This window comes from Carassius gibelio, chromosome B1, assembly GCF_023724105.1.
Source record: "Carassius gibelio isolate Cgi1373 ecotype wild population from Czech Republic chromosome B1, carGib1.2-hapl.c, whole genome shotgun sequence".
Lineage (NCBI taxonomy): Eukaryota > Metazoa > Chordata > Actinopteri > Cypriniformes > Cyprinidae > Carassius > Carassius gibelio.
Window position 1 is genome coordinate 11,542,420 of NC_068396.1, and position 24,725 is coordinate 11,567,144.

At 34.9% G+C, this 24,725-nt stretch overlaps 1 protein-coding gene across 1 annotated transcript; it reads right to left on the reverse strand.

Annotated features, from left to right (window-relative positions):
- Nucleotides 1-174: 174 nt before the first annotated feature.
- Nucleotides 175-16,527, reverse strand: si:ch211-197n1.2 (uncharacterized). Its single transcript, XM_052544762.1, has 7 exons — nt 16,349-16,527; nt 6,980-7,079; nt 6,002-6,126; nt 2,137-2,380; nt 1,861-2,033; nt 660-807; nt 175-577 (listed from the first exon to the last, which is right to left on the reverse strand). The coding sequence occupies exons 1-7, from the start codon at nt 16,366-16,368 to the stop codon at nt 314-316; spliced, it is 1,074 nt and encodes a 357-aa protein (XP_052400722.1). The 5' UTR covers nt 16,369-16,527; the 3' UTR covers nt 175-313.
- Nucleotides 16,528-24,725: the final 8,198 nt, after the last annotated feature.

Genomic DNA, 24,725 nt, shown 5'->3' on the forward strand with positions numbered 1-24,725 from the left:
GTTGACAAACTCTTTTTACTTGACTCAGTTTTATTACGCACTGCTTTGAAAACATGAACACACACTACACTGTAAAGCAATGAAATACAGTTCATTTGACTCCAAAACCAAATCTGATATAAAGAAATTCAATATTAATGTCATGATTATAACTTGAATATTGATTTTGTGTCTTTATTTCTGCATGAAGCTAGCAGGGTTAATATATTTAGTTATATATTATCTTATTATTATCTTGCATCTTGTATGGCAACAGCTCCAACTTATAAATGTACTAAGTGAATTTAGCTATCATTTGTTTTAAACAGCTGACCTATTGACTCCTGTGGCTAAGCTGGTGCTTGGTCTGCTGGTTGTGACTGGATGTCCCGTGTTTGTCCATTAGGAGCGGGCGGTAGTCCAGGAGTCCAGACGGGTGTGTGTGAAGGGTAGAGAACACACTCTTCAGCTCTTCCTGGCTCTGACACACACCAAACAGCTGTAGCACAGCACCCAGCTCAGCTGCAGACAGAAGCCCAGTGCCGGAGCCATCCATCCGGGCACAGGCCTTGCTAAGAGCCCTGGCCTTACGCTGGAGCTACAACACCAAAACACAAGAGGAAAATGTAAATATTTTCACATTCATTAACACATAGCATCGCCTATAAACAATGCATAACCTTTTTCCTGATCTTGCGACTTAATGTTTCCAGAGAGGCAACTTCTTTAGATTCTCTGGGAGTCTGCAGAGCAGCTGCCATGTTGGATCCATGCTTCCATATTTGACTCTGGGATAGAAAAGGCTTGAGGAATTCTGTGTAGGATACGCTGATATGACAAAAAAAAATAAAAATAAAAATGCTCAGTTATGTATTATCTTATAGATTTATATTTTGATAAAGTTTTGATAGGCTTCATCACAAAAACATCTTGATAATTGTGTTTTCAGTGCTTCAAGACATTAATAGCTTTCAATATTACCAATAACAGTATGGTCACATTTTATTTTAAGGTCAAATCCTCGATATTAACAAACCATTAACTACGACTTTTACCTCAATATATTTTAATTTAAATGTACTGCTTATTAATAGTTAGTAAGGTGGTTGTTAAATCTAGGTATTGGAAAGGATTAGGGATATAGAATATGGTCATGCAGAATATGTGCTTCATAAGCACTAATATTCAACCAATATGTTAATAACAGGCATGCTAATAAGCAACTAGTTAACAGTAAGAACTGGTCCCTATAGTAAAGTGTTACACATTTGATCATATTCTTTTGCAATTGTTCATGCCAGATTACTTCAAAGACAACAATGGATTAAACATTGTTGGTTTTAGACCTGTTCACAAATGATCAGTTATTTTATTCACAAACTGAAGACTTTTTTATGTACTATACAAAATGTGAAGTGGAAGAAGGGTATTGAACACGTTTGTATCACATTTCTTTATTTGGTAACACTTGAAGCCCTTTTGTATAATACATTTTAAAGATATTCATAATGTGCATTGTAATGCATTATATATTTTCATAAATAACTGTAACTAAAGTTCAAATGCATTTGAATATTTGTAAATTTCTTCTTACATCTGAAATGAATTGCCTGTCATGTGTTTTAATTCTTTATACTTTCTAAAGGTGTAATAATTATTAGAAATGCATTGTAATGTATAATGTGGTTGCAGTTTTAATGATATCAAAATGCATTATGAGGTGCATTTCAAGACATAATTAATGCATTAAAATACTTTAATACTGCATTATATATGAAGGCTTCAAGCAAAGTGTTAGATAATCATCACATCTCCTCTGCATGAATGTCTTGATTTATTTATTTATCTGTTTTGGTCTCCCCCTAATGTAAGTGTATCTACCTGCCATCAAGGTTGATGTCAAACTTCTTGGCCAACAGATCACACTCATACTGACTGAGATGAACACAGAGACTCATAAGGATGTCTTTAAATTCATCACTGCTAACAAAACCTGTTCCAGAAAAGTCCATTTCGGAGAACTCAGTCCAGAGCTCAGAAACAGACAACTCCACCTGTTTGCGAGAGAGAAACCAGTTCATAAAAGTGTCTAAATAACATAATCATATCTAAGCTCAAAGAACTTTACACCATCCCGAGGTATTTCCACACCCCCACCTTGGCCCGTAGAGCATCCACTAATATATCTGAGACGCAGTTGAATCTTTTGGAGAGGCGCATCAAGTCATTGTCTCCACGTTTGGGGGGATTGTGCTTGGCATTGGGGTAACAGCAGGATTTGGGAGACGGGCCAAAGTGACGTATAAACTGTTGAAAGTCCACAGATCCATCCTGCTGAGTGAACAATGAAGACCACAACCTCCGGACCTCTCCACGAGTTACCTCAGGATGGAGCTCTAACCTGAACAGGGCGAGAGAAAGAATGACAAACAAGGACAGAGGGATACATGATGGGGAGAGGGAAATGGAGAGAATAGTGGGATTCATGAATGTAAAGAATACACCTCAAATTCTTAGAAGAATGCAAACACTGTATCCTTTAAAGCCCTCCACACCCCACAGACCCCCCCCCCCCCCCACCTCCACCCCACATTATTTATCTGAGCTGAATTTAAGCTAAAACTTGGCAACCAACAGCACAGAAGCAACAGTTTCTCTTACACAAATACATAAACACTGCAGTGTCACGCTTAAAGAAAGGACAGTACTGTGAGAAAACACTATAAGGGGATCTGACAGCAAACAAACAACAGTCTGTATCACACGACCCTGATCTCCACTCTGTTTTGTTAAACATGAATATTTAAATAGAAAGGTTACATGCATTTGGTCTTAGGTACTTATATTTACAGTAAAGCATGTGCTTTACGTGCTGTATTAAAATATTATACTTATTAGGTTAGGTTATGTTTTATTTAACTATATACTATTATTACACAGTTTATACAACTGAATACACAATACAGTCTTTTAAAAAAAATGGGGTCACTCAGATATTTTTAAAAGAAGTTTGAAAGAGTGTCTCTTACACTTAAAAGACTGCATTTATTTGTTTGAAAAAAAAAAACCTGTAATATTGTGAACTTTTCTATTTAAATATATTTTAAAATGTAATTTATTCCTGGCAAAATCGCAAAGCTGAATTACTCCAGTCTTCAGTGTCACATGAACCTTCAGAAATCATTCTAATACTCTAATTTGGTTTAAATAGTATATATTTGGGGCTTAAAGTTGATTAAAATATGTATATATCATTTTGTTTGCCAGGTGTTGTTATTAAAGTCTGCCCTTCATAATCTGAGGACGCGTTCAGTGTTTAAGGATGTTTGATGTACTGACTAATATTAGTATACATATTTTTACTAAATATATTCAATAGTTTTTCAATCATTGTTACACTTATACAACATATGTGTTTTGAATGTGTAATTGACCTTTGTGTACTTTTAATTGTACTTAATGAATTACGTTATATTTAATTGTTTTAGGCTTTTCAGAGTAAAACTGTGGTCACATTTACCATTGTTCGGTAAATATTTGGTTTGGTTATTTCTATAGGAATCCATGCAATCTGAAATCTGTGCTTATTTCGCAACTGGTTCCAGTTAGTCCCGCAAATTCTCTCCACTGACCAACAGAAAGCTGCTTGGTAATGACTTCTGTGTGAGCTTTGTGTCATAAATCATTACACTACTGACAAAATACAATGGGCATTTTTTTGCCATGTAAAATTTAGCTAAACATACCACACCTTAAATGTGCAAAGACACAATTTCTAACACATGAATCTAGAAGACTACATTTTACTGGCGCTCTAGTAGGATGTACATGTGGCACTGATACAGTATGTGTGAACATACACAAATGCATTTGTCTCTAACTTGTAAGAATCAATCAAAGAAGCAACCGTTTCTCACCAGACACACACACACACACACACCCACTCATACTCAGTGCTCACTGTGGGAGCCAGAGAAGTTGGCACTGATATGTCAGCCAAACCCTCTGTGAACTCGGCTGCTGTAAAGCCTGTTAGTGTCACTAATCTCTGAGCTGGCGAGGAGAGTTCAGTTCACCTTGGACTGGTTGGCACCGTCTCACTCTGTGTCTGTGCACCAGTGCCACGCCACAGATTATGCAAATCCACTCGCGATGCCCCCCATTCAGACCACGACTCCTTTTAGGCCTGCCGCCATATTGCAGCCAAAAAATGAATAGAGAGATAAAAGAGGGTGATGTAGAAAATGAATGAAAAAAGGGTGGGAGAGAAATCACAAAAGGGTCAAAGGAAGATCTGCAAAAACAGCATAGGGAGGGGAGGGACCAGAGTAAATAAACAGATAAATAATTTATAGAATTGGAGGAGTTTCTCACATGAGCTGAACAGTTCGGAAGAGTTCAGGACTCGGGTCACCACAACAATGTGTTAAATTCACAGACAAGAAAGAAAAGAGAAAGATATGGGAGAGGCGTAGAAGACAAGTTGTTAAAGGAAAGAGACAAGGATTGAGGGTTGATATAAAAATAGATGAGTGGTAGAAGAGCCTCAGAGACTGAATCGCTTAAAGAGCAATTACATGATGCAAAGTGTGATTAATAGAGACAATGACAAGAATACATTTCTTCCACAATTAACATAATGCAATGTCATGTAATTTATTTCATATCTGTTCATTTTGATATTTTTGGTGGGGCATAAAAGTCTAGAGAAATCCTAAAGGCTATGGAGTAGTTTGGTATAATTCAATTTTGTTTAAAGTTCATTGAACTTTAAAATCAATTTTAGTGTGATATGACCAATAAGCACCAAGTCATTTACTTGTCATACAAAAAAAAAAAAAAAAAGAAAAAAAAGATAGAAACAAATTAAAATAAAATATAAAATATCTACTTTTGTTTTAACATTGCCTAATGCCTAAAGTCTTCAGAATTCATGATTTAAACATTAATGATATTGGGAAAAATGATTTTATCTTAAATAATATTTGAAAATAATAATTAACCTACTGGTAAAAAATAGATAAAATAGATTTTATATTTTCTAATGAAAATGTGCTCTTTGGCCATGTAAAATATAGGGTGTTTTGGGTGGTTGCCAGGGCTATGTGATTGCTCTGGTTGCTAGGATTTTCCAGGTTGTTGCTAAGTGGTTGACTTTGCTTTTAAACTTACAATAAGTAAACTTTTATTATTTACTGTATGTTGCAAAATATTTTTATTATACAGTATGAGACACAAGTATAATAAAATCTATATATGTGCAATAATAATAGTAATGGTTGCAAGCAGCACTAACTGAGCGATACAGATACACAGGACAGTACAGCAGTGTAGCTAAAAGTGAAGCAGGCATGGGAACATCTAAACAAGCGTGCAGTAGACCATAGAAAACCAACCGCCTCAGATCTTCACCGTGCCAACAGCTCTCTCAGACTCCGTACACCAAACACATTGTTATTCATGGAAAAAAAAAAAGAGTAGGTTGTTAACTTGCACAATTAAGGCATCATTTGCCAAGAAAAAAGGCCTGCTTTCCGTTGCCATTGTCTTAGGAGACAAAAGAGTGCAAGAGCTCTGTAAGACCCATGGCTGGGAGACTCGGGCGGACCGCATAGGTCTTGTGAGACACACAAGGGATGCTTGTGTCACGACCACTGACTCTGGGAGACACCCAGGACATGAACACTGCCGGGGAAAGACGTGAAGTGATTTGACATGGTGTTAAAGACAATGAGGAGGAATGCATTCCACATTCCAGCATATTCTTCAATAGCGTGTGTGAGACAACTATATAAATGTCCTGCAGATAATCTTCTGAAGTATAAACTGAAGTAACTAATAAAAGACTAATAAGGACATTATGCCTGAAAACAAATCAATTATTCATTTGATATTCATGCATAACATAGGCTGTCAGTATTACTATTATGCTACAGGTTTGTATTCAGGTTTGTAAATCAATGGCATATAGAAGAAAACCAATGTAAGGGAATATTTTTATTTTGTGTAAGTGGCTCATTACCTTTTAAGCAACTGGTACATGTCCTCCTGAGTGAGACGTCTGGTGTTTTTCTCATCCAGTTCTTCAAACTCTCTTAGCACATCTCTATAACGATTTGCCACCAAATTCTTCACCAGACGAATCAGCTGAAACACAATAAATGTGCATTAATGGTACTGATATGGAAAAGTTTTACTTGATGTAAAGGAGTTTAAAATATACTGCATAGTGTAAGGTACTTTGTATTGTACCCCTAAACGATACAAGACAAAAAAAACTGTAATAATAATAAATGTTCCTATTGTTACTATTATTATTACATTCAGGATTATAATAGTTATTAATATTTTTTTTCTTTTTTTTTACAGACATAACAGAATTCCTGCTTCACAGTTGTTTTTACCTGTATTATAAATCTCTGAGAGATATTTCAGATTTTTTTCTGATGGTCCTAGACAGTTTTTTTTTTATTCTGGGAGAATCTAGATGACTATTCAAAAGTAGTTTTATTTTTAAGAAATTAATACTTTCATTTAGCAAGGACACATTAAATTAATCAAAAGTGACAGTGAAGACCATTACACTCTTTGGATCGCTCTATTCATCATGAAGAATCCTGAAAAAATTATCACAGTTTCCACAAAAATATTAAGCACAACAAACGTTTTCAACGTTTGTTTTGAGCACCAAATCAGCATATTATAATTATTTCTGGATCATGTGACACTGAAGACCAGGAGTAATGGCAGCTGAAAAGTTTGCCATAATGGGAATGAATTAAAATGTGAAATATATTCAAATATGAAACATGTTATTCTACATTGCAATAAATCTCTATCTAAAAATATGACATTTTTGATCAAATAATTGCAGTCTTAGTGAGCATAAGGGACTTCTTCAAGACATTTTACCAATCCTAAACATTTGAATGCTTTAGGGTGAAATCAGCATTGTACATCTGGGAATTAACAATTGTTATGAAATAACATGAGATTGTACCTCACGGTCACTCCGATCATCTTCTGAGCCCTTCTCCTCGCCTGAATCACGGTTCAAGGCAGGCTGGGCGGCTGCCTGGAAGAGGCTGGGAACTCCTTTCCTGAGGGAGCAAGAAGAAGTTATTTGAGGCTATAGCTATGGTTTTAGATTTTTTATTATTACCTCATATCATACAAGAGAAGCCCTGAGAAACCCTAAGAATGAGCGATTCGCTTTGTGCCATTCTCGCTTGAGTGGCAAACAGGGAGAGCTACAAGACCTGACATGGAAATGGCCGTGCTGCGCTGACCGCTTTGAGAGCAACTGGAGTGGTCAAACCAGACAGACACATGATGATCTTGAAGTGTTAGCACATGAGAAATGCCAGATACACAAAGCCCAGCCTCGGCTAATGTGTTCCCTGTGCGCTTGGATGGGTTGATGGGGCTCGGCTGAGCAGATAGCTGGGGCTCTTTTGTGCTCAAGAGAGGACAGCCACTCCCTAGGCTATAGGCCAGTGGTCTGGGCCATCTTAGGGCCACAGTCCAAACGAGGTGGGCGGACTGCTGGCTTGAGAGGTCACGGGCTAGAGCAGAGTTAGTCGCACTGTGTAAAGGAAGAAATAGAAAGAAGGGACAGAGAAAGACGGTGAGATTTAAAAGACACAGATTCTTCAAATAATGCTGATAGCAGTTCAAAGAGGCAAACACCAGTGACACTGACTGCAAGAGGCATTATGTTTGTGTTTGTGCATTGTGTTGATGACAACGTGAACGTGCCTTCAGGATTTTCTCAAGACTGACTGCTCTTTTCAACAGTTAAGCTGACCTGAATGAGCCAGGAATAGCAATAGGCCACGACTGTATGGTAAAATAAGTGTTTACTAAAAGCTCTGCGAGAAAAGTTCCTGAAAAATCCTACTAGATAAAGAGTGAGTCTTCATTTGCCAAACCGCTTGTCCTAGCAGAATAATATTTAGAGCAAAATACTGAGAATTCATCATATTCAGCGGTCGAGTCTATTAGTGGACCACTTGGATGCCGAGGGAAGAGACCTTGTGACCCAGCCACGGACATCTCAGCAGGATTCCCATGTCCAACAGCCCTGCCACAAAACTAACACAGCAGGACGTGACTTTGGCATAAAGCCAAATAAACACACTAGCATTTCACAGACAAACGAATGAGACAAAGATCCTCTGTAATTCAAAGATGCATAGAAATTCAAACTCTAAAATCTAAGTCATTCCCTTGCTAAAATGTTCAATTTAAATAAAGATTTAATGTTTTACTTATTTTTTTCTGATTCCATGTAAGCTTCACCTATAAGTGAAGTGAATACTTGGACGTGACATTTCATTTGAATTGAAGCACTACAGTTGTTTTAATGATAATAACAATAATAATAATAAACTAGTAATAAATAGTAGTAATGTCAAATCAAATATCAATAAATAGTAAACTTATAAAATAAAAAAGTACTAGAAACTGAAAAAAGATATTTCTAAACTGTACAAACATTAGCAGCTTTTGTATTTGTTATCAAAAAAAAAAAAAAAAAAAAAAAAAAAAAAAAACCCTTCAAGGTAATTCACGTCTCTTTTATGCCCATTAGGGGGCACATGGCTCTTAAGTTGACCTTATAGTAAAGCTGAAAAAAAAAAAAAAAATCAAAACCTTTAAGTAAATGTATCCATCCAAAAATGTGCAATGTTTTAGAATATGATTGGCTTATAATACAATTTTATTTTATTTTTTTACTGATATCACAAGACAAAAAAAAATTATAATAAAAACTTCACTTTGCACCAGGAAGAATATACCACTTGTTATAATGTTATATAGATATGGAAGAATAATTCTTAGAGAGCAGCAACAAATTCAGTTTAACATGATTTAATGCTGTAGTATATATATATATATATATATATAGAGAGAGAGAGAGAGAGAGAGAGAGAGAGAGAGAGAGAGAGAGAGAGAGAGAGCTAGTAAGGTAGTTGTTAAGTTTGTGCTGCTTATTAATAGTTAGTAAGGTAATTGTTAAGTTTGTGCTGCTTATTAATAGTTAATAAGGTATTTGTTAAGTTTTTGCTGCGTATTAATAGTTAGTAAGGTAGCTTTTAAGTTTTTGCTGCTTATTAATAGTTAGTAAGGTAGTTGTTAAGTTTTTGCTGCTTATTAATAGTTAGTAAGGTAGTTGTTAAGTCTGTGCTCCTTATTAATAGTTTGTAAGGTAGTTGTTAAGTTTTTGCTGCGTATTAATAGTTAGTAAGGTAGTTGTTAAGTTTTTGCTGCTTATTAATAGTTAGTAAGGTAGTTGTTAAGTCTTTGCTCCTTATTAATAGTTAGTAAGGTAGTTGTTAAGTTTTTGCTGCGTATTAATAGTTAGTAAGGTAGTTGTTAAGTTTGTGCTCATTATTAATAGTTAGTAAGGTAGTTGTTAAGTCTGTGCTCCTTATTAAAAGTTAGTGAGGTAATTGTTAAGTTTGTGCTGCTTATTAATAGTAAGTAAGGCAGTTGTTCAGCTTAGGTATTGGGTCAGGTTAAGGGATCTAGAACATGGTCATACAGAGCATTAATGTGTGCTTTATAAGTAGTAACAAATAGCCAATATTATATAGATATGCATGCTGATAAGCAACTAATTAGAATTTGACCATAAAATAAAGTGTTATAATTCAAAAGTATAATTTGCCTTTAAAATTGCCCTCCCCCATATCTGCTTAGTTCTGCGAGTTCAAAATGTGTGATGGCTCTTGAATTTAGATTTAGTTTTAGATGCTGTATTACTTCGATTAATATAAATGTATTTCAGATTGCCACCCAAGTTCAGATCTGATTCAGAGTCATTGGCAGACCCCCTCTTTGCCTCAGACGACTGATCTTCAGAGAGGAGAGACAACATGTTGTTTTAACAGACGAGGGGTTGCTTGAACTCCTTGCTGACCCACTGTTCTCCAAAAGCAGAGATGGAGGGATTTGAAATTAAAAGAAGAGGGAATTTGAGGGAGGAAAGAGTCCCATCACTCGCAGAGACGAGACGCCCACAGAGATAACTTCTGAATGAATGGGCTGCTTATATTGCTTTCATTTCATCTCGTCTGAGGATGGATGGACTGAGTGAGGGGGTGAAAGAGAGGTATAAGTAGATGCACATTTATCACGTTTGCACTGTATTGTTCTGTTTAATCTGGGCCACCATCTGAGAGCAGCAGACGTGTGTGTGAGAGAGGAATGTGTGAAAGAGACTACAAGTGAGCTGCAGGGTCTCAGACTGAGAATGACTGTGTGTTTGTGAGATTCGCTTTAAAAAGATAATTTACCCCAAAATTACAATTGTCATCATTAACTCACTCTGATGTCGTTCCGAGTCAGTTTGCAGTGTTGGACCTTTCATTATATGGACCTGAACTTTCATTGTATGGACAAAAACAGAACAGAAGAAAAAATATCTTCTTTTGAGTTCCACAAAATACCTAAGCATTACAGCTTTGATCTATGATATGAATGCTTGTAAAAAAAAAACAATCAGTCCTAAGATTTGACATAAACAAACATTCTAGAAACCATGCACAGCAACAACCAAAATATAAATATAATCCAATAAAAACACAACTGTTCAAAAGTTTGGGGTTGGTTAGATTTGTAAACATCTAAAAAAGAAAAAAAAAAAAAAAAAAAAAGAAGAAGAAAAAGATGTCTCCTTAATGATTGCCAATGCTGCATTTATTTCCTCAAAAATAAATGAGGATTGGTAATCATTAAGGAGACATCTTTTATGAAAACTGTTGCACTGCTTTTTTGATGTATATAAAAAACAGCATATACATATAGATGGATGGATGATAGATAGATAGATAGATAGATAGATAGATAGATAGATAGATAGATAGATAGATAGATAGATAGATGGTGTATATAAGCACTACTCGCTACTGTCTTTCCACAGTCAAGCTGCCTCATAATTTGTGTAATGCAATTTTGATATTGAAATTGCTTTTAAGGTTGTTTTTGTTTGATGGTCAGTTTGTCTGTCAGTATCGACGTCCATAATTGTATGTATGTTTTCAATGCCTCTTTCATACAAGGAGTCACATTGTATAGTCCCAGTGTGTGTGTGTGTTTGTGTGTGTGTCCAGTTTCCTCTACAGCTGCAGCTTCAGCGGATTACCCATCATCCACACGGCAACATTACACAAGTCGTTCTTTGAACAAAAGTCATGGCTGCTATTAATGAGATGGTAATCCTGGGCACCACTACCTCCCAGATCTGCTTCCACTGACAGGGGAAGAATGTCCAAACGGCCTGCTCACAACACCCAGCACAACACTGAGGCCATTGTCAGCAGCGCTGGTCTGAGCCCTGGACCCAGCTCAAGGAGTTATCCCCTTCCATCCCGATCCTGTCCCCACACCCCCGTCTCAACCCCTTCACACCCCATGAATAAAAATGAAAGCCCTAAATGGGTGGAGGGAGGAAAGGAAAGAGAGAGAGGGACCGAAGAGAGAGAAAGAGGAAAAACAAAATGTTTTGCTGGAGATTAGGGTGGGATATCTGGGATTTTGACGTCTGAGGTTCCCACACGAAGATCTGACATCTACCCATCCTATAACTGCTTGGCTTCTCGGTCTCACCATAGGGACCACACAAATTGTGAGGGGCCCAACAACCCTTTAAAACCACAGAGAGAGGCAGACAAATCCAGCTAAATCGAGGCTGATAAACTACGAATCTTCGAATTACTAGATGTCCACAGTATAAAAACACTAATATCGTTAAATCTTTAATAATGGAGGTCATCAAAAAGTAAATAACTGATGACATATTCATCAGATCTTGACTCCTTTTGAGTAGTAAATATGCAAAGGAAATATAGTGTGAAATCAACTCAAACATTTCTAGAAAGATATGAATTTCTGAGTTTCTTAAAGGAACCTGAAAGGGAAATATATAATATAATATAATATAATATAATATAATATAATATAATATAATATAATATAATATAATATAATATAATATAATATAATATAATATAATATAATATAATATAATATAATATAATATAATATAATATAATCCCATTTCTGGTTCCTTGTTCACCAAGGCTCGATTTACTTTACACAAATCAAAATAATTTCATTTTAAATAGAAATAGTCTGTAGCATTATACATGTCTTTACTGTCACTTTTTTATTACTGATATATACATTTGAACAATGTAAAATAGTTAAATATTTCATGCTAGAGGTCATCAAAAAGTAAATAACTGATGATATATTATTCAAGATCTTTATACAGTCAAAAGTTTACATATAGAATTTGCAAAATGCTAATTACTTTACCAAAACAAAAAGGATCATACAAAATGCATGTTCTTGTTTATTTAGTACTGACCTGAATATGATATGTCACATAAAAGATGTTTACATATAGTCCAAAAGAGAAAATAATAGCTGAATTTATAAAAATGACCCCGTTCAAAACAGTACACATACAGTACACTTGATTCTAAATACTGTGTTGTGACCTGATTGATGCATTTTTTATTTATTTATTTATTTATTTATTTATTTATTTATTTATTTATTTATTTATTTATTTATTTTTGTGATTAGTTGTTTATGAGTTTGAATACTCAATTGTCCTCGGTGTTAAAAGATGGATCTTAAAATCATATAATCATTTTTTGGAAAGGGTACAAATACACAAAAAGAATGTGGGACCTGAACTGATTGATTGATTGATTGATTGATTGATTTATAATTTTTTTAAGAAAAGAAGGCAGTTTAATTGTTCAGGACAAACAAGGGACACATGAACAACTATTAAAAAAAAAGAAAAAAAAAAAGAAATACACATTATTACAAATCAAAGGGATGTAAAAATTTGACTGGGATATGTCATACATTCAACTATTATTTTCTCTTGTGGACATGTAAAGATCTTTTATGTGAATTATCTTATTCGGTTCAGTACTAAATAAACAATAACATGCATTTTGTATTTTGGTAAAATTCTCAATTCTCAAGGTTTGTGTAAACTTTTAACTTCAGCTGTACTTTTTGAGCAGTAAATGTGCAGAGTTATGACAACCACTGTGCAAATGTATATATTTTAACAACAAACAGAGATGTTATAATTTAGAAGTTGTTAAAAACATAATGTGTAATTTAAATGTTTGAATACTTTTTAAGTCTTTATTATTATTATATTTAAATTTGGGCTCTGTTGTTAACCTTATATTAATGAAAAAGGGCTCCCAATAGTTTAGAACATAAGCTAAGGAGTTAGGCTAGATTTTAATTCCTTTTTTAATTTTTTAAATTTTTATTATAACTGAATTTATTTAAAGAAATAGACATTTGTTCAGTAAACCACTGTTATGTTTAGTTTTCCCCATTCCTGAAACCATACCAAACTGGGATGTGAAAACTACGTACATACCAAACATCAAGTTTGTGTCCAGTTTTATTCATGCCCAATTATATTCAGAGATAAGGGGTAGAAACATAATACATTTGCATTCCCTTTGTTTGTTACAGCAAATCTTTTTGAACCCCACCAATCTTTAACAAAGACACAATTAAATTATCACACAATTATCTGCCTCCTGCTCTTCCTAACATCTGGCTGATAAAAACTTCAAGTTATCAGCAAAATCTGAGATTTCAGAGGTCTGGATGTATGTATGTATATATATATATATATATATATATATATATATATATATATATATATATATATATATATATATATATATATATATATATATATATATATATATATATATATATATATATATATATATATAAACATGATTTTGAACAATACACATGAACACAGATGTATTTATTTTGTATTGTTGCTATTAAATGTTCAATATAAGGCCCAATAATGTGATTAAACTCAGAAGAAAGCTGGAGCAGGATGTGAGCGATGGTAATCTGGTGAGGTCTGAATGTTGACAGCTAAAGCTCTGTTTGACTAACATGTCAAAGTTTCACCCAAACAGAGGAAATGCCACACAGGAACTAGTGACACTAGGATCGGGCCGCTTTAGCATGAATGATTTAACATTTCTCATGGGACAGAGGGAGAGCAAGAGGGAGAGAGCGAGAGTTTGGAGCTGTCATTGGCGGGGCATGGTCGGCCTTTCTCACTGTTCTCCGCAAGTATAGAAGTTTTAAAGTTTTCTTTCTCTCTATTCACAAGGTCCCTTGGTGCATGGGCTTTTTCCCCACTGTTAGTATTACAAAATCCCCATTCACTATAACCCTTGTCACCTGTCAACTAAGCCAGGCTGGTTTTCTAGGTCTTTATCCCCTACACACACTGAGAGAGAAAATAAAATGAGCAGCTAAGCTTATACCCTACCCCCATTTGATGCATGCACACACCCTAGAAACACACACACACACACACTAAAACCGAATGTCTCAGAGCTGCTACTCTAGCAGATTAAAATTCATTACCCTGTTCTATTTAAGAAAGGTTTACATTGCGTTGGTTATCGTGGGTCATTCATTAGGTGGTTAGGGGAGTTCACATGGGTCCCCCAGGGTGGTCAGAACCTAATCCTCATCTCCAACCATTTTTAAGCATCTTCAGACAAACACATTATGTGATAAGCTCATTGCACAAATACATACCATATTTGGTTATTCTCTTGTTTCTCTATTTACTTGTTTCCTGTTCTACATGCTGCATTTACTTCGCCACTGGTTCACCGCTGTTTTCGACAGCATCCGTTTGAGTTCAAAACACTGTGTTTAAGTTTAAGTTTAGATATTACGATATCTTACAAGTTTGGTCGATTCAGCAATTCTTTGGTAATTGAAATGAAAATAATTCATGCCAGGGAATCTCTCAAGAAAATACTTTAAGTTAAAAGATTCACTGAAATGTAATCTGACTGACTTACAAAAGCTTGTTCAATTCTAGGATGATTGTTCTTGCAAATTAGCTTCAGTCTTGTACACATATATAAAACTGTTATATAGATTAAAATATATATAATAAATTATTCATGTTTAGGTTAACGTATTTCTTTCTGTGCCATCCTGCCAGTCCAGCACAATGACAAAAATACAAAAGCGAAGAACAGAGCCACCCTGAAGCATGATGTCACTATAGACCTAATCTCTTCCCTCCTCTTGAATACAAATGACACAAACTGTTGTAGCTACATTTTCAAAAAACAAAAACAAATAAATAAATACAGAAATAATACCTTACTCAGAGTTATATACAAATATAATTCAAATGCTTTTCATTTAAATGATGGCTTGTATTGTGTGAAAATGTTCTAAATCATTTTAAATTTGGTAAAACTGGTTAGTAATAATAACATTTTGCAAAAGAGAAGTTGCGTTACTTCTTGCTGTCTCTTAATTTTATATTTTCACAAAGCTATATTTTCTAGATTTTCAGTATTTGGCCAGGTAATAAAATCATCAGCTCAAATAGTGATTTAACTATTTATAGGTTAAACATAGAAATGGAAATGTGGCATGTCTATGTTCATCATGAATTGTGTTATATGTGTTAAATAATTATAAAACGAAAAATAGATGGTCATAAATTGAAATTTCTAAATAAACAAAGTAAACTATGGTTCATGCAGTTCCTTATCATTTCACCCATCATTCATTGAGTCTACAGTAGCTATGTTTCCATCCAAAAATGCGAATTGAACTTATGTGCAACACTTGAATATCACATAAAACATTTGCGAATAAAGCACCGTTTCCATCCAACGAGTCAAAGAGAACAAAAACGTCACTTCCTGATAAACTGGCGATAAATATCTCCAAGAAAACTGGGAGAAGCCACTGAATATAATAATTTTCATATGTAATAAATTACTAGTGCTTCAGAGAGAGCAGACATAACACAATAAATATAGTCATTTACGGCTGTTAGAGGTGGATGGATGCTGTTTGGGAATGCAGTCATGTAAGACTTGGAATTTATTCGGTAAATGTGTTTCCATCATAGTTCATGCACATTTTTTCTTATCAGATATAAAAAGTTTATCCTACTCAAACTTATGCGCATTTTTAGAATGTATGCGTATCCTGATGTTTCCATCCAGCGTTTTTATTTATTTATGTTTTTATTTTTTTATTATAGGTGGACGGAAACATAGCTAGTGCAAAAAAATATATATTATTTGAAATCTGAAACAGATTGCAAGACTCTTTTTAGTTTGAATGGAGATTATTAGTCAAATCTTTCTTAGTCAATTACATTTGTAAAATTTATGTGGTACTACTTCTATGCCAATTCATTTTTGCAGTATGAAATAACATTCAACAAATCCAAAGCTAGCGTGCAGTGAACAGTGATAAAACAAATTCTGACCTGACCGGTCAAAAGGCTTTGTACCTTGTGTCAAAGGCTGCCATGAAGATCGGGTACTGCACATTTCTGTGGCGGTCTAGAGGGAGCCTGTCCAACAGCTGCTCAAACTCAGGGTCGGAAATCTCTAGGCCAAACCTGTGGAGAAGGTCAGGGGAAGGTCAGCACGAGATCACTGATGTTACCACAGCCGAGAGTCCAGTCATCAGGGCCAGCCAGTCCAGCAGGCCTTAAGCATACGCCACTCATTGACCCCCTCGCACACTGCAGAGTCAAGAGGTCATAAGGTCAACTGCCCTCTTCACCCGGCTATTGCACAGAGCTGGACACACAGTGGCCAGTCAATCAAGGGATTAGACTTTACATACACGTATACACACTCTCAAATATTCACTCACATAAACTACAACCATCACTCGCTCCAGAAAACACAGATAAAGACAAATGAACTTATCAAAGATTATGAATAAAAATGTGAGATTGTCCTTCAGAACAGAAAGACACGGTCCACACTGACTACAATGCTACATACTCAAACAAAGAGGATTATGGTGAGGTAAATGTGTTTTAAAGAAAAGACAGGGAGTTTAAAACTTTCATAATATGACTAAATTGGGTTATCACTCAGTTTAGACCCAGAGAAGGCAGGGTCTTTCTAGAGGGGGCACCAGTCAGGGTCCTGGTTTACTTGCAGTAGGCAAGATAAGACGTGACCAAAAAAAAAAAAATACTTAGTAATTCATCACATGCAGATGTCAGTCTAGTACAGTCAGTGGTTCACAAACAGAGCGCCAGAGCCCAATAAGGGGTCTTTTCAAACTTTCAGTGTGCTGCAAGATGGCTTAAAATTATGCAATATAAATAAAGATCAAAAAACGTATGATGACATTGTATTTCTTAATTTCATTGGACGTCTCAACAACAAATCCCTGGAACAGGATTCTCAGTCTTGAAAACCTGGATATATGAGGGATTTGTCTAAGTCAAAAAACAAACAAACAAATAAATAAATAAATGCATGTATATTTTTATAATTAGTTAATGAGAATAATGTTTTTCAAGTTATGTCAAACTTTGTAAAAAAAAAAAATGATCAGGTGGACATACCTACCTACCTGTAGACAAACAACTAGAGAAGTCCCTTAAAGTCAAATGTGATAAAAAGCAAATATTCTGAAAGTAAGACTCGATTAGACCATGTGAATGTGCAATTTCTGTCACAACAATAGAGAAAACAACTTGTGCATGCCTACAGAAATAGTATAGAAATAGTATACCTGCTCTCCACAGCCGCTCGGAATTCTTCTTTACTAACCGTCCCTTTATTAAGCTTGTCAATGTTCCTATACAAATACATACATGCAGAGAAACACACATATATCTTTTCAATTTTCAAACAGCATTAAAGCATTTTCTAAACTCTTAAGCTTTAGGGAAGAGAATATGCTTTTCAAACTCAAGAGAGATGCTTTAGAAAATGTAGAGTTAAAAGGCTTCAAAAGGAAACTAATTTGAGCAGAAGGGTTTCTGTGATGAGGTTCTTAGTAACATTGCAAAGTAATAATTAAATAGACCAAAAAAGTTTCAACCTTCGACCCTAAATTTAGTGAAACATCTTGTGTCTTAAAGAAAGAGTAGAAAGAAGAAAAGAGAGAATGGGGTTGTACTCACTGAAAGGTCTGGAGGAGTGAGAGGTACTCCGACTGAAACAGGCGAGTTAATTTGACCTCTATGGCACTTAGAGAGGAGGCACAACTGAGGTTCTCATCAGAATGAAACCTGTAGAAAATGAAAAGATTTTTCAAAACACTTTTTTTTTCTGAAGAATATAAAACAGATTAAGGTTCAAACATGCACTAGAAACAACTCTGAGTGAGAGTTGATTAAAAAAATATAAAGCAAAGTTAGTTTGGAGTAAAGTTCTATCATCAATTGTTTACAAGTTGCATTTGATATAATATTTTGTTTCTTACCTTCCGCAATCAAATTCATAGATTGTAAAGAGAGGCTTTAGTTTCCTAATACTTTCTGGGGCCACTGTATTTTGTCACCATAGTGAAAGGTTCTATACATTGCAACTGTTTGTCTGCCCCATTTTCTTCATCCTCCAATCCTTTAAGCTGTGGACCACCCCAATCAATGCAAACACAGTCAGTCTAGGCCATAGTGTCTTAGCAGCTGTTTACTGATCTCTGTGTGCTGGGTGACCCAGGGCAGGGGAGAACTATGGGCTGTGAGCTTGTTAGAAATGGAACGAGTTTGACTACAAGGCTTAAAGATCACTTTCTCTGGATGCTTCTGTGTAATTTGGGCTCTGTGTAAGCACAGAAAAAACTCAAGAGTTTCTATTTCCACACTGCACTGTTACCGATGACCGAACAGAGTTATCTGATCATCAGAATCAGTTACGAATGTGGTAATGTTCAGATTAAATCCCACAATATACACTGAATACTATTAAAGTAATTTGATCAAAAAAACAATAAACACAGTAATGTTTTTTACTATTTAAATTACTATTTAAATATATTTAAAAAATGCAATTTATTGCTGTGATGGCAAAGCTGAACTTTCAGCATCATTACTCCAGACTTCAGTGTCACACAAGCCTTTAAAACTTGTCAGAATATATTTGGTACTCATGTAACATATCTGACCACAAAACCAGTCATAAGGGTCCATTTTATCTAAATTGAGATTTATACATCCACTGAAAGCTGAATAAATAAGCTTTCCTTTGAAGTATGGTTTGTTATGATATGACAATATTTGTATGAAAATCTGGAATCTGAGCGTGCAAAACAATCTAAATAATGAGAAATTTCCTTTAAAATGTCCAAATGAAGTCCTTAGCAATGCATAGGCCTATTACTTAAAACATTTTTTTTTGTTTTGATATATTTACAGTAGGAAATTTACAAAATATCTTCATGCAACATGATCTTTACTTAATGTTCGAATGATTTTTGGCATAAAAGAAAAATCAATAAGCTTGACAATGTACAATGTTCAATGCTATTGCTAAAAATATACCCAAGCGATGGTCCAGGGCAACATTTATTGTTATTATTAATTTTGAAACATTTGTCCTGTTTAATATTTTTTGGTGGAAAATGACATTGATTGATTGATTGATTTATTGATTGATTGATATGAATAAAAAGTTCAAAATAAGATAGAAATACTGTTTGTGGCATTGTAAATTGGATTAATTCAATAAATCTTTGATGAATGTAACTAATAATTTCTTTCAAAAATAAAATATTGCTTACCCCATACATTAGAATAGTAGTGTACAAAGGAGAAGTATTCTCCTTGCAAAATTCTGATAAATATTCTGATATTAAATTTAGATTATAGTTGAATTATATATGTGTCATGTAAATTCAGCAAAGTGATTATCATATCCCAGTTAATTCAAAATTCTTGTTTAAATCCGAATAAGACAACTGGCAACTGATATTAATCCACTTGAATATGGTCTGTCAATTTATATTTATATTATGCCCCTATGGAAATATTAGGAATGCCCTCTCTTATATTTTTGCAGGTGTTTGGAACCTGGAGGGATCAAAGCTCCATATGCGTAAATATCTTTAGGATATTGCTGTGATGTAAACCTGACCTGTGTTTTGGGTTGGAGATGATCTTATGAGTGATGCCGTCTGAACTTCTGTCCTGGAAGGTGCGCAGAAAGTTCAGGTACTGTACACAACCCTTTTTTAGCTTCAGACCACACCGAGACAAAAACAGACCCAGGTGCTCTCTCTTCAGATGCAGGTCAAACTTCCTCAGCACCTGCAGAAAGTCTGCACCCCTCACCTACAAACAGAACACAGGATATTTACATCAACCAATGAGACTTAACATTTTTGTACCAGTCTGTTTGTGAAGGCATTCGCTACCTTTCCACTGTTCTCAAGATCCAGTTTATCAAACTCAGCTTTCATCCTCTGAGCTCCTTCCCTGAATCTGTCCTTCAACCAAGCCTCTATGGCGATAGAAGTGTGACGCTCCTCTTCCGCCTTAGAGAGTGTCCTAGCAGGAGCTGAGGCAAAGAGAAAGGCATGACAGGAAATTGTGTATTACATTACTATTTAAACATACTAATAACAGGCCTCTGATAATTTAGTCATTTGATGAGCTCATTTTAAACCAGGCAAATGCTTAATCCTTAAAGAGAAGACCCCTGTCGAAACAGGACCACAGCACCCTCTATAGGTGGACTGTTGCTTAACTACACATCAGTATAAAGCAAACTAGTGTCTCCAAAACCAATGCAAATCTTGTCACTCTATTTCTGAGACTATCAGTACTGTTTTTCTATACTTACTTCAATTAATCATTTAAGTACAATAATAACTGAACTCCTGTTTACTTTTAATTATAAAAGTGATTGGAGACAAACAGTTCTACAGACTACTGTTGATACATTCGATTATTGATTATTTTCTAAACCGACGGATGAAGATACGTTATAATAAAAAAAAAAAATAAATAAAAAATTTATGATTCAGCTCATGAAACAGTACTGGTTACTCTACAAATGCGATTATCATTAGCTTTACCTTTGGTGTCTTCAGCTTTAGCAGAAATAGAAGTGTTTCTCTCATTGTTTGGTTCAGTCCTTCTGCTCAATCCCAATTTCTTTAGAAAAATCGTCTGCTTAACTGCACCAAATCCATCCACATCTAACCTGTTTAAAAGAGATGGAGAATTTTTTATTACAGTATTTTTTAATTGTTATTATTATTACAATTTTATTCTAAAATCTATAAAGTGATTTGATGGCAGAATTAATAAATGAATAATAAATAAATGAACAAATAAATCAATTCAAACCTTCTCCACAATTTTTCGAAATCTGGATCTTTCAGGTGAAGCTTGAGTTTGTTGAGGATATTTCTGAACTCTGGGGCAGAAATCCAGCTTTCAGTAAGATTGTCTGACTTGCACAAAACCTCTACACTCTCCAGAAACCTACAGTAGGAGAAATAGTATCACAATCATCACAAACAGCTACAGTACTCAAGAGCTCATTTTTCATGTTTAAAAATAATACATTCTTGATGAATTGAAAACTCAAAAGAACAGCATTTATCTGAAACAGAAATCTTTTGTAAGATTACAAATGTCTTTATTTTACACTTTTTATCAATTCAATGTGTCCTTTGCTGCTGAATACTTTTTTAATTAAAATAAATAAATAAATAAATAATAATAATCAGTATCAACATCATGATCTTACTGATTTTTTTTTGAGCCCAAGAATAGTGTATGCTGTGTCAGTGTGACATATTTTAAACATCCAAAATACTGACATACTGAAAAACAATTTAATATGTATATATATATATATATTTTATTATTAATTTTTATTTGTGTGTGTGGGTGTTGTGTGTGTGGGTGTTCTCCTCTCTTTGTCTCTCTCTCACACATACACAAACTGTCAATCATACATATGATTGCCCTTATTTTGTCCCTTTGTGTCTTTCACTTATCCTTTCTCTCTATTTTCAATCCTTTGGACCCATAAAGCTGCCTTTTGCACATTTTTTATGTGTGCCACATTTCTCTTCTTTCCTGTTGCTCTTTCATCTTTATCCCTCTCTTGCTGTCTTTTTATTCAGTCTTTTTCCCCCCTTCATCCTATCTTTCCCATCTCTCACTTGGACACTCATAGTCAATGTGTCTGTAAGAAAGAGAGGGAAAATGTGTGAGATTAGTCACAGAGATTTCGGTCTTTTTTTTTTTTTTTTTTGCTCACGGCTGGAGTGTGTCTTGGTCTGACCAGGTCTTACGCAATCAGTATGACACACACACCAACCAAACCAAACTTTCACACTCTCGCGCACTCCCTCAACCTTATTGTATTAGACTGATGCTTTAAACAGTTAAGTACAATAGTTACAGTATTACAGAGAGGGAGAAATGGAGGGGGCTCCAGAACAGTAAGCTGCTTTGCTGACCATCCTTTTGCTTTCTGTCTACCCTGGGCACTGAGCACTGAGACGCACTGAGCTCCCCGCTGGTGAACTTTGAGTGAGAGCAGTTCACAGTCTCGGTTTCTGAACCGTTATCTCTTTCTAGAGCACTGTTTGTGTGCTGACTTTTCTGTTTTCATAAATCAGCATCAAGTGTATATTAAATCTACAAATACACTTAAACTCCTGAATGTTGCATTAGACACAAAGTATCAGGCCAATTGGAATCTATAAATGATGCTAAATCAGTGGTTCTCAATGAGAGGGCCGGAACCTCTGCAAACATCATTTGGGGCCCCAATAAGTCTTAAAATGATTTAAATTAGGGCATAGTAACATAACCTTAATTAGAATGCTAAAAACAGAAGTAAAAACACTGATCCAGATCTTGTCTAAGAATATATTACTTACACTAAACACAAAGTATTTAAGACCTGTTCTTGCCTATTTTTGTTCCACTAACAAAAATAGTTCCAATCAAAGCGAGAGCCGAATTGCACGTCCAAGAGTAGTGCGTTTCCTGAATGTATATTTTGAATGAATCAGTGTTTTTGAACGAATTGGTTGATTCAAAGAGTCACTCAAATACTGCCATCTGCTGGCATGACGATATAATTTGCAGAAAGAGCTATTTAAGGGGTCATGACATGAGAAATACAATTTATTCCATTTTTTGCCATATACAAGGACGTTATACCATTAAAACATCCTGCAAGTTTCAACGTCCTCCTCGTTATACACAAAGCAATTTTTTTAAAAAAAAATCAAGCTCCAAAAATGGCTTGTTTTGGTTCTGAGGGGACTTCATCCGGCCACAAACATTTGCATAAACACTGGCTCCAGAGCAAGACATCATCGAAGAATAGTCATCTTCTCACCATAGGCCTTGCTCACTGGCGTTCAGTAACGGCTGACATATGGTTACACTGAATGTGAGTTTGCAAAAGAAAACAGAAATTACAATCACTGCTGCTATCTCATCTACACTGGATACAGTATACAGATGCGTGTTCACGTTATGACAGTCCACCTGCTTGAGTCTGTCATACATGCAAATGGAGTGAAAGAACATTTGCTTTTGGTTTAAACAAGTTCCTTCGCATCTGTATAAATATCAGAAGTTTTCAGCATAACAAAAAAAGTGGATAGTTTATTTTGAATGGCATCCCGGATCATATTAGAGGACTGATCTGAGCGTTTTGTTTTTATAAACAAGACACAGTGTCACTGAGAGTTCACAAAGAAACATTTGATGAAAGATGAACTTTATTAACATTATAAGTAAACAACAGGGAACATATTAAAATAATAATAATAATAAAAATATATTTTGTGGCCTCTTTATTTTCTTGCTATTTTTTGTTAATTAGGTGATTTGAAATAATTGTTTATGAAGTAGCTTTTGATATTTTGATAATAAAACATTTTGATATTTTATTTTTTACTTTCCCACATGACAACAAAGACTATGATATTCAATATGGCATTCCTCTAAAGTTCACTGACCATTCATTTCAGCAAAACTATAGCAGTGAGTCAGGACTGCAGCGATCTCACCTGCTGCGTGCAGGTCCTCTCAGCACGGCCATTGTCTGAGGAATTGTAAGAAGACCTGCGGGGTTACTTTTATTGGCGTCTGGGTCTTTCAGGGCACCATAAAACTCCTCAAAACTGATAAGCACTCGGTCAGAGAGGTGCAGACTGCACACAGAGAGCAAAACATTATTTCTTTTAATTATATGGCTCTTGAAACAATAATAATTAGACAGGCCTTTAAAGTACAACAAATCATTTGTGTTTTAAGAATCGTAACAGCATTGTCATTACTTACCGAAATAAAAGGTTTTTCAGCTGTTTAGCTGTGACAGGCCTCCTTAGGAAATTTGTAAGGATCTCAAGTAAAGCAGATCTAGGAAAACAACAAACTATAAGACAATGGGGGAAAATCTGACATTTACATCTCAGATGTGTGTGTCTGTTTTCACCTGTTGACCAGAGGTTTGCCATCAGGGTGGTTATTCTTGAACAGGATTTTGAGCATCAGAGCTCCTGTATTTTGAATGCGCTCTTTTAGCTCAACATCCAGCTTTAAAAGAAAGAGTGAAATTGGTATATTGGTTTAGTGTTGTTTCTGTATTTCTGTCTTTCTTTTTTCTAATGCATTTATACAAAAATCAAGAGGTCAAAACTAAATATTCTCAACATTACTTTCACTTGCAATCCTAACACACTGAATTGAGTTTGTTTTTTATTTACTTTTCTGGAAATGATATATTACAGCAAATCATCTGCTGTAAATGAAAGAACTGAGTTTGTATTAATGTTTTTTTTTATTGTTGTTGTTTTTTTGTTTTTTCTGAACCAAAAACACAGCATGGCCAGGATTGAAAAATTTTTCAAAGAAAGAATATTATAAACCA